Source organism: Trichoderma gamsii (genome assembly GCF_001481775.2).
Source record: "Trichoderma gamsii strain T6085 chromosome Unknown Scaffold_40.2, whole genome shotgun sequence".
Lineage (NCBI taxonomy): Eukaryota > Fungi > Ascomycota > Sordariomycetes > Hypocreales > Hypocreaceae > Trichoderma > Trichoderma gamsii.
This window is the reverse complement of record NW_020171377.1, coordinates 179,512-192,965: the sequence shown is the minus strand read 5'-3', so window position 1 is coordinate 192,965 and position 13,454 is coordinate 179,512. Positions and strand designations below refer to the sequence as shown.

The 13,454-nt window shown below is 46.1% G+C and overlaps 5 protein-coding genes across 5 annotated transcripts; 2 read left to right on the top strand and 3 right to left on the bottom strand.

Moving 5' to 3' along the window:
* Nucleotides 1-622: 622 nt before the first annotated feature.
* On the bottom strand, nucleotides 623-1,852 carry TGAM01_v208915 (aldo-keto reductase yakc; the record flags this gene model as incomplete). The annotated part of the gene is made up of 4 exons (XM_018806942.1): nucleotides 623-668; nucleotides 725-853; nucleotides 931-1,341; nucleotides 1,407-1,852. The coding sequence occupies 4 exons, from the start codon at nucleotides 1,850-1,852 to the stop codon at nucleotides 623-625; spliced, it is 1,032 nt and encodes a 343-aa protein (XP_018659832.1).
* A 954-nt stretch (nucleotides 1,853-2,806) lies between these two features.
* TGAM01_v208914 (ABC1 domain-containing protein) lies at nucleotides 2,807-4,669 on the bottom strand (the record flags this gene model as incomplete). Its single annotated transcript, XM_024550437.1, has 2 exons — nucleotides 2,807-3,839; nucleotides 3,903-4,669. 2 exons carry the CDS (start codon nucleotides 4,667-4,669, stop codon nucleotides 2,807-2,809), a joined length of 1,800 nt encoding a protein of 599 aa, XP_024404818.1.
* A 1,036-nt stretch (nucleotides 4,670-5,705) lies between these two features.
* TGAM01_v208913 (hypothetical protein) lies at nucleotides 5,706-7,058 on the top strand (the record flags this gene model as incomplete). The annotated part of the gene is made up of 3 exons (XM_018806944.1): nucleotides 5,706-5,751; nucleotides 5,803-6,308; nucleotides 6,369-7,058. 3 exons carry the CDS (start codon nucleotides 5,706-5,708, stop codon nucleotides 7,056-7,058), a joined length of 1,242 nt encoding a protein of 413 aa, XP_018659834.1.
* Nucleotides 7,059-8,697: 1,639 nt separating this feature from the next.
* TGAM01_v208912 (hypothetical protein) lies at nucleotides 8,698-9,386 on the bottom strand (the record flags this gene model as incomplete). The annotated part of the gene is made up of 2 exons (XM_018806945.2): nucleotides 8,698-9,182; nucleotides 9,317-9,386. 2 exons carry the CDS (start codon nucleotides 9,384-9,386, stop codon nucleotides 8,698-8,700), a joined length of 555 nt encoding a protein of 184 aa, XP_018659835.2.
* A 1,216-nt stretch (nucleotides 9,387-10,602) lies between these two features.
* TGAM01_v208911 (hypothetical protein) lies at nucleotides 10,603-11,592 on the top strand (the record flags this gene model as incomplete). The annotated part of the gene is made up of 2 exons (XM_018806946.2): nucleotides 10,603-10,882; nucleotides 10,961-11,592. The coding sequence occupies 2 exons, from the start codon at nucleotides 10,603-10,605 to the stop codon at nucleotides 11,590-11,592; spliced, it is 912 nt and encodes a 303-aa protein (XP_018659836.2).
* Between the last annotated feature and the right edge of the window lie 1,862 nt (nucleotides 11,593-13,454).

Sequence of the window (13,454 nt, the reverse complement as noted above, 5' to 3'; positions counted from 1 at the left end):
AACCAAATGGACAGCAAGAGCAGATCAATTGGCGCTTCGCAGAAGTTGATGTGGTGAGCAGGCCGTTCTTAAAGAATGATGAGGTGAGCATATATCTCCAAGAGATCCACTTTTTGATCGAATAAGCAAAGGTGAAAGGATTCTTCCACTAATCGAGATGGCGCCGACTGGGTCAAAGACGAAGTAAAGCAGCAAGAAATTCGAAACTCATTTCGTAAGGGTAAGCTTATAACAAGAAGATGGACAGACTACATGTAGTTACATCCACTATAAATTCTGTTTAGAACTCCGCTACATATTCCAGCGGAGTTTGAACCGTCCATCTATCTCCGTGAATGCCCGTGCGCCACCATCCAAATACGCCTGTTTTAAACGTGTGGCGTGTTGCTCTCAATGGAAATAAGATTCGGGTCTGTTTGATATTTTCCGAGATCTACAGGGACCAAGTATTGCTGCCAAATTGGTAAGCATCGTGTAAGTGACTGGCCTTGAGTCAGCTGTAAGCTTCACACGTGGAAGTAAAATCAGAGCGAGATAGCAGATTTATATATTGGTTTCGTATTGCAGAATATATCGCCATCACACACGCTACTAGTATCCGTTGTACTATTCATATGCAATCTCAGGTCAAAAGAGCAGGGGTGTCAGCGAATAAATGGCCCGACATCCTATTAAACTTGTTAGGACAAGATGAACGCGAAAAGAGGTGCATTCTTAGACTTACTCGTCCGCGTATCGGCCGCCAATGACCTCTGTCTCGTCGATCGCTTTGCGAATCTCCGCCTCTTCATCATTGGTGAGCGTGACGTTGGCGGCTCCCACGTTCTCGTCCAAGTACTTGATCTTCTTAGTGCTAGTTACTGTCAGCCTGTCTATTCGACGTAGAATGATAGTGAGCGACGAGCGATGGAGAAAAAAAACAATGCTCACCCAGGGATAGGGAAGATATCATCTCCTTGCGCAAGCAGCCACGCCAAAGTCAACTGCCCCGATGTGACACCCTTGCTCGCGGCAATGATGCTAAGCTTTTCCACCAATGCCAGGTTCTTCGGGAAATTCTCCTTGGAGAAGCGCGGGAGATACTTTCGGAAATCGTCGTCGGCAAAGTCGTCGGGAGATTTGATCTCCCCTGTCAACATGCCTCGTCCGAGCGGGCTATAGGCCACGACAGCGATGCCGAGCTCTCTTGCTGTGCTGAGAAGACCGACTTGAGAGTGTTCAATGTCTACCGAAAAGGGACTATACTCGACTTGAATGGCTGTGATTGGGTGGACGGCATGGGCGCGTCGAAGTGTTTCTGCAGAGACTTCGCAGAGTCCCAGATGTCGGATTTTGCCTTCCCTGTGATTCATTTCATCTGTCAGTATAATATACTAATTATCATTGGGCATATATAATAGACCAACTCTTTTAGTTTCACCAAAGCGCCAATTGTCAACTCCACAGGAGTTTCCTTATCGAGGCGGTGGAGATAGAACAGATCAATGTGGGATACGCCCAACAGCTGGAGCGACTTGTCACAAGCTTCTCGCACATACTCCGGATCTGATCGTATAGTAAAGTTTCCAGAGGCATTGTACACACCGCCGCACTTGGTAGCGAGGAAGATGTCATCGCGTTTGCCCGTACGCTTGAACCATTTCCCAATCAACTCCTCGTTGTCGCCATAGACATCTGCGGTATCCCAAAAGGTGCTACCAAGTTCGTAAGCGCGATCAAGGACTTTGAATCGATCTTCGTCGGAGCCGCCAAATCCATAGGAGGCACTTAGACCCATAGCTCCAAAGCCCATTGTAGAGACAAGAGGGCCGTTGCGGCCGAGAGCCTTCGTTGGGAGTTTGGATGCAGCCATCTTGCGCGATGTGAACCAGAGTTTTTGTGTGGAAAGCTGGAAATGAAATGTTTGGAGAGAAATAAGTCGAGCTTGGAGCGGTGTATTTAAATCTGCATTAATTGATTATTACAATTAGATTTCGCCTAGAGACGCAATTGAGCGTCACTTCGAAGTGTGTGCGCGTATGGCTCCTCTTGCCGCAGTATTGCTTAGTCGATCGACTATAGATGCTCCTTTGCTTCGGTAATAGTCTTTTATGAAATCAGTTAGCTCTTGCAAGTGCTCTCTTAAGTTGTATAGCTAGATGATAGAATGAATCTTGAAATCACGTACAGAAAAGCGCTTCGTTCAGCTCACATCATCGACCCACATGCTCACCTTACCGACGGCTTTCCTCCGTGTATACTGGAACGATACATTTTATTCTCTACTAATTCCCTCGCGCATTTTTTTCTTACTCAAAATTCGTAAAGTTTTACACTTACACAAATACAACTGTTGTTGCAAGCCTGAGTCCTGGGGCTTACCAGATCGACGCTGGCTTACGTTTTCGAAACAGGCCCATCTGGCTCTGCGTCACTTGGGAGTCTAGCAAGGGATGCGAAGTAAGATAGGGACCACAAAATGAAAATACACACACAGGTTAACCACAAAAGCGGAATTTTATTAAAGGAAAAGTCATTTGGCACTCTATTTCTATTAGCTGATACTAAATCCTAGATATAGCTTGATAGTAGTAGTAAGAATAATAATAATAGCAGCAGTAGTAGCAGTAGTATTAATGTATTGCTGTATAGTGCTAGTAGAGGATGCCAATTGGCTAAAGCCGTAGAAGAATGGTAACAGAATTAGTGGAGAGTAGTAATAATACATATAGACGGAACAGGGATTGTCCATATACGCCAATAGCCAAATACAGATGCTTAACAAAGGAAAGTCGTTATTCGTATAATGGAGAGCTAACTTGTCCGATCACTGCGTCTCTTCGTCAGTTTCCCAAAGCCCAGACATGGATTCTTTCATTTCTTGAGCCATTCTCTCCTCTGCTTCTTTGAGCTCCTCCTCAAATCCTTTACCCCATCCCATGTACTGCCTCCAGCGGCTTATGTAAAAGACGGAATCAAGCACAAGCATGGACCATTGTGAGCTCAGAGCCTGCCGAAACGTCACTTGGCTGTCGTCACGCAGGTTCTGCATTGCTGAACGACCAATCATGCCGAGGCGATTGACGGGAGAATCGTAAAAGCGGTTGCTGCCCTGCACAAGAGCTAGATTGCGCTCCAAGAATAAGAGCTCGCGGGGATATAGACCAGCTTCGCCGAAAAAGCCAGCGGCTTCATTAAGGGCTCGCTCGGCGCGCTCCTCGGGCGTCTCGCCAACCGGTTCAGGTGTCCTCTCGCGAGACATGAACGCGTCAGCCCAGGCATCAGATGTCTTCATTCCCCAGGCAGCCGACACCTCGTCCAGTCCCTTTTGGTCACCCATTAGGAGAGCCTTCCAGAATCGAGCGTACTGTCGCCGCAGTTTGTCTGTGAGAGACACATAGAGGCCATGGTCTATAAGTACTATTTGCGGCTTCCCCGACGGAAGGCGTCGGACAAAGATGTTACCGGGATGAGGGTCGCAATGTACAAACCCCCATTTGAACATTTGCGACGAGAAGAGATCAATCACGGTGGTCATAACATCTGCCTCTCTAAGGCCCATCGCTGAATTTGCTTCATCAGATGCGTCATATTTGCCAGTAATGGTATCTTTATCCCATAAATTGGCCCCATAGATCCACTCAGATGTCAAAACACGCTTGGATGAAAGCTCGGCGTAGATTTTGGGGATATAGACACGTGCGCTCAGGTTGGGATCAGACTTGACAAGCTCTGCAGTACGTATCGTGTTTGCTGCTTCGTTCTGGAAGTCGGTCTCCTGCATGATGCTTTTCATTATATAGTCGCCGAGACCTTGGATCTGTAAATCTGTCGTTCTGCCGGCTATATCGAGAAGAACCCTGTTGAGATATCCGGTTAGTACACTGCGTCAAAGGTTGTGTAGAGAACAGTATGCTGCACACTTGAATGTCCACAGATCCCAGGATGCTTGCTGTGCCAGATTTCTTTTCTGCACTTTGACAGCAACTTCTCGCCCGTCCGGCAGCTTCGCATAGTGAACTTGTGCTATGGATGCGGAGGCTCTTGGCTCTCTTTCTATCCCATCGCCAAATACTTCACTTGCGCTGGCTCCAAGCTCTTCTCGAATAACTGCTTGTACGTCGTCCCAGGGATCCTGCGCGGTATCGTCAAACATATCCTTGAATTCTCGCTGGTACGCTTCCGGCAGAGCGGCGCTTTGTACGGCGATGGCCTGGCCAATCTTCAAGAACATGCCACCGTTGGCTTTGATCATATCACAGACTCTCTTGGCATTTCGATCGTGCAGCTCATCGATGGGTACGCGGGCTCCTTTGGGATTCTTGCCTGAGTGCATCTTATAGTCGACGCCAACCTGAGCGAGTGTCGCATAAGCTCGCAAGCTGCGCGTAAGGATCCCTCCCATGTAGTATTTATCCGCGACGAGAACGCCGCCAGTCGTCGCCCCAGCAGTGATCCCCAAAGTGATGAGCAGTTTCCAGTACCATTGCAGTTTTTGCTTTTGCTGGGGCACTGGTACAGTACTTTGCAATCGGACATGGCGAAACGTAGGCAGCAGACGTGAAGAAGCGAGATACTTTAGCGGAGGATTAGGACATGGGCGGAGAGGAAGATGTGATGGTAGCCTAGCCCGTCGCATTAGAGGCGAAGATGATGAGGAAAAGACCCGGAAAAGAATTCGCGAAGCCATTATGCGATGAACGAATTAACATCAACACGAACGAAAGAATAAGGAAACAGATGCTGGTACAAACCCATGGAACTTGCACGAATCTCTAGAAGAATTATATGATATTACTACATGAACCGACATGTATTACTTTGACCCCTTACAGTAGCCAGCTATATTACTCAGCCTCGCCTGAGGCATCCTCCATCTCGGAGACGATAGAAGGACGCAAAACCGAGAGACAATAATGTGACGACCGTGCAAATGGAAACGCATAGTGACGTGACTATTAACTGGAATCGAGACTGAATAATCCTGTGAACTTTACAGGGATAAAAGAAGCACCAATCCTACAGGCGCAGGTTTGCGGCTGTGCGTGGAAGCTTGGAGAAGCGCGGAAACGGCTGCGAAATTGGACCGGATTGAGTCACTCGATGCCTCTAACCACGACTCCTGCAAGCGAACAAAAGTACCTGGGCAACGCCCTCAGGCACCGAGGTTGCTTCTCATTTAACCTGCATAAGTATACAGATATAAACCCATTTCTAGGTTTTTTGCTCATACCTAAGGCCTTTTTTTCTTCTTTTTGCCCTACAAGTATCAAATAAGAAAGAAAAGTTATATCACAAGGTACTAAGGTAGGCATGCATGTATGTACATTATTCAATATCTAGCCAGGTACCTATAAGGTAGGTATTTGTTGAATTTTCTTAAGCAAGCCAATAAAAATCTACTAGTAGTTTATATTCTATGCTTGCATTTCTTTTCTCATCCAATAAAAAACTGCACCCGTTATGCCACGGGCAGCTGCACGCACCACTCCCGTGACGCGTATCTCAGGTCGCACTGCTGTAAATATAGATACAATGACTTGGTCCTCTCAGGTTCAGGCATCAGAGAAGCGCGCCACATTCCATCTGCCATCAACATCAACCGCATACTGCAATATTGCCTTGCTACGCTGAGCCAGCATTCAAAGAGAACTTTCGTGCCCTTTAGTTTGGTCTTTTTGATCTCGATTCTAACTTTGAGATCGGGTTGACTCTCGTTTCACGCCATGGCAAACAATGACCTTGAAATTCGATGCCCCGATAGCGCTTCAGGTAAGCTTTATCCCCAAATTTGGTATTCAGGGCACACTAACAACATGCTAGGAAATACGGAAGGATTTTCTGGGTATCAGTGGAATTATTATTCTTCTCTTGAACACGGTCCCCTTCGTTCACGGGCCGACTCATTCCTAGCATCCGTGAATTGGGCTGCGCTTCTAGAATACGCTGCTGAGAAAAACAATGGCGTCAGTTGCATGCTGCTTTCTGATATCGGCCTTGGGTACAACCACATGGTTCGGATAATTCAATTCTCAGATGGGAACCAATGGGTGGCACGGCTGCGGCTACCCCCTCTAGTAGAAAGCGATACTTCCAAGGATGCTTTGGAGACAACGGAGATTCGCGAATATAGCACAATTTGCTTCCTACGGCAGAGAACTCGCATACCCACCCCAGAAATTCATGCAATCGAAGAGAGAAGTGATTGCAAGATGAAACCTCCATTCATGTTGATGGACTGTCTGCGGGGAAATGTAGGCATGGACTTGAGCATGACTGTGCCGCCACAGTACAAGAAAGCCTTTTTACGTGATTTAGCAAAGATCCATGTAAGCATCTGGTTGATGGTCTGAACACAGATGGTTAACTGATCAATCGTTCTCTCTTAGGTCCAATTATCCACGGTACTGCTACCCAAGATCGGGACGATTGTCTCCGTGAATGCGGACGGCTCATACCACCAAGGTCCTATTCCGGGGCTAGGCGGCCCTTTTGACACAGCAACAGAGTTCTTCCAAGCGTGGGCAAATAAGACCAAATTTGGAATGACGGATGAGCAATTACGAGAAGCATGCGGCCCATACGCTGCTGAAATTATTCCCTCAGTCTCGTCCTTTGCCAAGTCCATTGGCGAACTGGCTGATACATTGTCTGTCCGCGACGATGGCCCATTTCCTCTTTGTCATGGGGACTTTGGTCATAATAATATCATTGTTGATGATCAATATCATATTTTAAGTGTGATTGACTGGGAAATGGCCTTCGCTGGTCCTTGGGAGATATTCGGAGATTTCCCTTTGACCCTGTCAATTATTCCGCCCGCTATTGATGCTCCGTGGAACTATAATGAGGACGGTTCTCCCAAGAGCGCTGATCTAGTTGAACAGTTTGCGGATCAAAAATGGTATATTGAAGCTGTGAAGCTGGAAGAGAATAGGCATCAAGGAAATACCCATTACCTCTCCGAGGCTCTGGAAAATCCGAAGAGACAACAATTGGCGACTGCCATGAGGTTGTATCAAGATGGAAACATTGGAACTTATTCCAAGCTCAAAGATAAGTTCATGGCTCAAGCTTGAAAATTCATTAGCACCGTTTCGTGCGTTGTGTAGCCGGGTTATTGATGGAGGATTCTATAGTTCAGGCTCAGGCTTTACTTTAATAGATGTCATAAGAGAAATCATCTACGAGGTTCTTGTGTACTTGGGGACCACATCGCAATGTAAAAGCAACTTTCATTGATATAATATCTGGGAAAAAATATCGCGAGAGTTAAATTTGGAGCAGTGTTTCACTTTCTAGATTGCTTTTTAAAGCCGAACGATCTGGATTTCCCAGCTGAAGTGCTCCTATGGATGCATGCAAAATAAAACTTATCAAGGGTGAAATGGTTCTTATATACTTGACAAGACACATTGAAACACGAATCGTATGGCTTATGGGTGCAGATGGTAATCATACGCCGTTGTTATGCTTTTGTTATATGGCGAATGAGATTCAGGAATCAATCTAAAGTACTCGATTTGTATCGGTGAAGGTATTTTCTTTGAAATAGATCCAAAAAGAGTGAATATCAGAACCAATTATAGAGGCTGTGTCAATTGAATCACACCGCTAGGGCTTGCGCCACGCTTGCGTACCTGGCCAGAACAGCGTTTGTACTTCCGGAACAACAAACATTTATAAACCCAATGGCATATTAATGATCTGCCGAAGGATGATCAGAGCCCCATAATGGGTATAAAGTCTTTTCAAGGAGCAGTTGCACATGATAGGGGATGGTATATTGTCATTTATTGTTTTGGGGGGTTGGGGGTTTGCTGGGGCTACATTAACCTTGCTATTTTCGAATACGGATACTCCTAGTGTGCATTTCGATCGAGTGAGGATTTGAAGCAATTGGTCTATAAGTCCAATGAATTGCAAGACGCTTCTATGTAGACCAGCTTGAAAGCAGCAAGTTCTTACCCCTTAGAAAAGCGTCGGCGAGATTTCATTTCATTGGCCACGAGAAGGATGCCAAGCAGATATACGTAAAGAGACCCATAGATACGATAACTATTTGATCTCCTTTTCGTACGGCCGCATATAGTTTAATATATTGACGAAAGAATAAACAGTCTAAACTTGAAGACAAGCCAACAAACATTGAAAATTGGCAAGACTCCCTCGAGTCTCAAGACAGCAAACTTCTTGACTTCGCCCTGACATATCTGCCACAAATCAAATCCCCAGGATAGTAACAATCCTGTTTTTGATCATGTATTAACAGCTGCATCCGCATTGTTTCCCGCACAAGTGACCACAGCCAAAGGTGTCATTACACTGGAGGTACTTATGGCTTCGGGTCTACTAGCTCGGACATTCAATAGCAATCAACAGCTTTTATACATTCTGATGTAAACGATTTATGCAGAACACCTGCAGTACTTCATTATAGTGAATATAAACGATAATCACCGCCCATATTCAAAATGGCCCCTGTATGGCAGGTTCTGCTTATTTGTGGCGACTCAAAAGCGCCATCTCTCTTCAATATAAGCGTAATTTTATTTTACGAAGCAAAATACAGTTACGTTTAACGGTTCGATCAACCTTGACCAACAATGCTGAATTTCAGCTTCGTCTAACTATAGCTAACGTTCCAAGCTATAACTTATTTTTATAGCCAAGATCCTTGACCCCTATAATAGTCTCTGCACGCCATATACTTGATGTTTAGATTTTCTTGTCAATGTTGGGGTGGTAAGGAGGCTCAATGGCTTCCTCTCGCTTGTCAATGTTGGGGTGGTAAGGCGGCTCAATGGCTTCAGCCCGCTTGTCAATGAGAGGGTGGTAAGGAGGAGGAATAATAGCTTCCTCTCTCTTGTCAATATTGGGATGGTACGGAGGCTCAATAGCATCAGCCCGTCTGTCGATCAGAGGGTGGTAAGGAGGAGGGATAATTGCTTCCTCCCGCTTGTCAATATTCGGATGATAAGGCGGCTGGACGGCTTCAGCTCTCTTATCGATGAGAGGATGGTAAGGAGGAGGAATAATAGCTTCCTCTCTCTTGTCGATATTGGGGTGGTAAGGCGGCTCGATTGCCTCAGCCCGCTTGTCAATGAGAGGGTGGTAAGGAGGAGGAATAATAGCTTCCTCTCGCTTATCAATGTTGGGGTGGTAAGGTGGCTGGACTGTTTCTGAGCGAGCCTGAACTTCACCTATTTAATCGTAAGTAAGAAAATACAATGAACTCCAAGCAACGTGAAAACTCTCGATATACACCGATTCGAAGGAAAGAAAACGAGTGTGCAATGTGCAATGTTCAAATGCTTGGTTGGATTTTTCGACTTACTGGTGCCAACAGGTGCGGCAGCAGCAAATGCTGCAAAGGCCAGCGGGGCCGCAATGGCTGTAAACTTCATGATGGCCGGTATGTCTGATTGACTGGAGTAGGGTAGTATGCTGTTGTTCCTATTACTATAGAAATGAAGTACAGATATTACCGTGCTTTATATATAATTACTGCTGACATGAACTATCCCTCTGTGGACTATAATCACCCCAAATATTTGCCTTATCAAGCAGTCTTGCCTCGTAAAAGAATTTTCTTGAATAGGATTGGAGGATAAACAGTCTTGGGTCAATATTGGCAACCCCTCTCGGTTGACATGATCAACAAAACAATTGAAGCCAGGAATTTAGTAAATTATTGGTGCATCATATTATGGCTTGTTGAAAGCAATGCAGCTGCCTGTTATGGCTAGACGGGCCGAAGCAAACAAGACACCAGCAGGAACTTCTGTGTTGACGAGACTGATTTGCTGGACTCCTGTATTTCGTATATATATGGCTCCTATTCTGGCGGTTTAATGGAGCTGTGTGCATGTAGTGTGGGCTTTGCTGACACTCGGCATGGTTATAGCTAAGCAATATCTGGTCTAACTCAAGCTCACAGAAGGGTCCCTCAAATGGCTCATTGACAGGGTAAGAGATCGCGATCGTCACATTGACATTATCGTCTGTAAAGTCGTGATCACTAGTGGAGTGTTGATTGTGTAACTGGATTCTATATGACAAACTTCCCCGCGTGAACCGATATCCAAGGCAGACCTTTTACCTATTGGGTCTCGGTGTCTCCACCCCAGTGGGACTTGATACATGCAAAACAGCGAATACATCGCTTCCATCTGACATGCATATGTATTAATCTACTAGCAAAGGATATACGACCACAGACACCGCGGTGTGACGGCAAATAAGCGTGATACACTGTCTCTCATAGCCCTCGGATTGAATATATACCGTGTGTGGCCTCGGGATTAGCTATACCGTACAATAAGGCCCCCCCATCTGTAAAGGCTTATTAGTATCTAAACAAAGGCTGTACGACAAGCCTCCACTTAAGTGGCGTGAATGGAGCATTTCTAGTGCAGGGTTGTGATCTTATGGGACTTTTGAAGCTCAAACATGAAGCCAATAGTCCCATCATAAGATCCCCGCGAATCACCGAGGAGGCTATTACTATTTTACTCAGTAGCTACTTGGCCGGTTGTTTTTGGCTTCCTCAATTATTGTCTAGACACAAGTGACTTTCACTTGATTCTCTTCTCAATTTCCAAACATCGATTTCGTGCTGTCATGCCGTCGTTTGTGCGCTCCTCGGCTTATGCCGCTCTGGCTAAGCAGGATGAAGACGATGCATCATCAACAGAAACGCTCATGCCGATGTCGACTGAACGGACTCGTCACTCCAGACTTGTTTGGTGCAGCATCATGCTCATCGCCGTCAACTCTATCCTACTAGTCATACTCGTCGGAGCAGTGCTTGTACTCTTTTCCATCCAGCGCTCGTCACAGCAGCAATCGCTGCTGGATACCATCAATACAAATTCATTGTTGCAAAAGGCATCGGGATATTGTAAGTTATGCCTTTTACTTTCCACTCACAGCCTTCTCCAAGAAAAAGTCAGCGCACCTTTTGCTAACTGATGTCTAGCCCCCGTCTTTGATCGGTATACCTTTTCCTTTGAGAAAGTCTTCCATAAGAACGAATTGCTCAGCGACGATGTCCTTCGCCAGCGGCCGAATAACGCAACCGAGGAGGCATGGCACGAGCTATCAAAATTGTCGACAATAACTATCAGTGCAGATGATGTGCGGAAGCTCGGCCAAGACCCGGCCAAGATAACTCACATGCCAGGAGATCCCAACTCGTTTCCTGCGATGCTCTCCGTCACGCATCAACTACATTGCATCAACCACCTAAGAATGGGCTTGGAAGGCGCTCATTACCTTCGTGGCAAGGAGAGATCCCGCCATGACTGGGAGCACCTCTACCACTGCTTGCACTTCCTCACCCAAATAGCAACATGCCACTCAGACGTTGACCTCATCCTCTGGCACTGGTACGAGAACATGATACAGCCGCAGCCAGAATTCAGCGGCGACTTCCAGTGCCGCAACTTCGACGGCCTCAAGTCATGGGTTGACAGCGTCGGATTCCCCACGTCGGATGTTTGGTACTTCAAGCGTGAGGGTGGCGAGCATGATTGGCCCGTCGATCCCGCATACCTCGAATATTTGAGGCAGCATCCCGAGGAGAACAAAAGCGACTCGGAGGAGGATTGAAAAGGACCGGCGTAACAATACGTAGAATCGACAATAGAGTGCTTGCTTGAAGCTAGACGATGTGGGAACAGTGCAATCGGAGTGCTTATTTAATCGCTATCTCTCACACGATATGCGACATCACCCACTATCGATGGCTTCAGTGCATAATCCCGCCCGTGTTAATGCGGGCACCCCTGTTTCCAATATCGTAATCTTTAGTGGCCGCTCTAACAACTAGCTGCAGTCTTAGAATCAACATCTATGAGACGAAATAGGCGGATGCAGGGTTTATTTGCCAGGGACTTTTGGTGCTTCCCCGCTCATATAGATAGAACGCATATACGTAAAGATTATAAAGCAAAGCATTCAAAAGGCTCAAGAAAAGAGAACATATAGTCGAATGACGTATCTTGTTTACTGTTGTCTAGTGGCATTATAGATGGGGCTGCTCTTGAATTGAGAGATAACTAGGAGCGCACAGAGAACGCCTCAAAATGAGCTGGAGTGCTATGTAGAGATTGATAAATACTTCAATAACCCCTCCATGGTCTCTACCAATACTGGTAGTATACCCTCCATCCCATTCTTTTTCCATCTTCAGGCCTTTGCATTTTCCTAATAATGCCTACCATCCCTGCCTTTACCCTTGTTCGTATCTGCTCAACAATGAACATCCCCAGCCAATGAATAGTAATCCGCAGCCCGCATAGCCGACATATACCGCCTGTATCGCTTCCAGTTTCGTATTATCAGGAATTCTTTTGCACCAACACAGCTGCAGTTCTAATTATGGCCATTTAGCAGCATTTGAAGAGTGAATAGAGGGGCAATGGTCAGTGATGGTTTTTTGTCTCTATGCTGGATTCTGGGCTCAGGACAGTGTCAATCATGAACAGCATAGAACTGAGTGAACCGTTCGTAGCTAGGTCAAAGAAAGCGGCCTCATCGGTCTTGATACAAAACAGCAGCAATGAGCGATTGTGATTTTCAATCTTCGCTAAGCAGCCTTGAGTTAGAACATCGCCTAGATGCACATCAACGGTCTCCATTCGCCGACGTTGGGGCTTTCCTCTGTCGGTTCAATCTGTGAGTGATATCATCAAAGGAGGTATATCGTTGTGATTGGAGGAGTTGAGTGAAAGTCGGCGATCAGACTCTAGCAAAGCGGAGCTGCTCTTGTTGTAAGCCTTGTTTCCTAAGCCGGAAGAGAATGCGTGTATGTCCCTCGTGTGCTCTTTACCCATTTGTTCATTAGCTTAGATGAGTTTTGAGCACGTCAGCGATAGAATAAGACGCAACGTCACCAATGCATTATAGGTCAACAAAATGCTGCATTAAGCCAAATAAAAGCAAAGACTTGGGAGTAAACAAAATACATGTATATACAAGCCGAAACATATCCAATGTAAAAATAGGTATACGTGCGTGAGGCTCTCTCATATCTTAAGGTATTCAAATTACATCTATCGTCTCCATCTCTCTCCTGCAAAACTTCGTGAGGTCTAGCACTTCGTATACGAGTAGGCATTTTACCAATTCAAGTAACTTTTGCACAAGTCCCAAGACTATCTCAAAGACCGTCTTCCCTACCTCTATCTAGCTCCCTCTGTCAGCCTAGTCTTCCACCAATCCCTGTCATCCCCGCCCACTGCATGAATTGGCGGGCCAGATTGTCCGGCTAAACGAGCCGTCTCCACGTTCAGATAGTCGCTGATCAAGCCTGGTTTTGGAAGTAAGCACAGGCCATTTGCGTTGCGGCCCGCTCCTTGTCGCCAATCTCTGGGAGAAACGCCAATGCGTGGCCTGCAAGCCATAGTGCGCTGTCCTAGTTACATCGTCCATCAGCCGAACGGCAACAGTACTCTTTGTATTTGCAATTC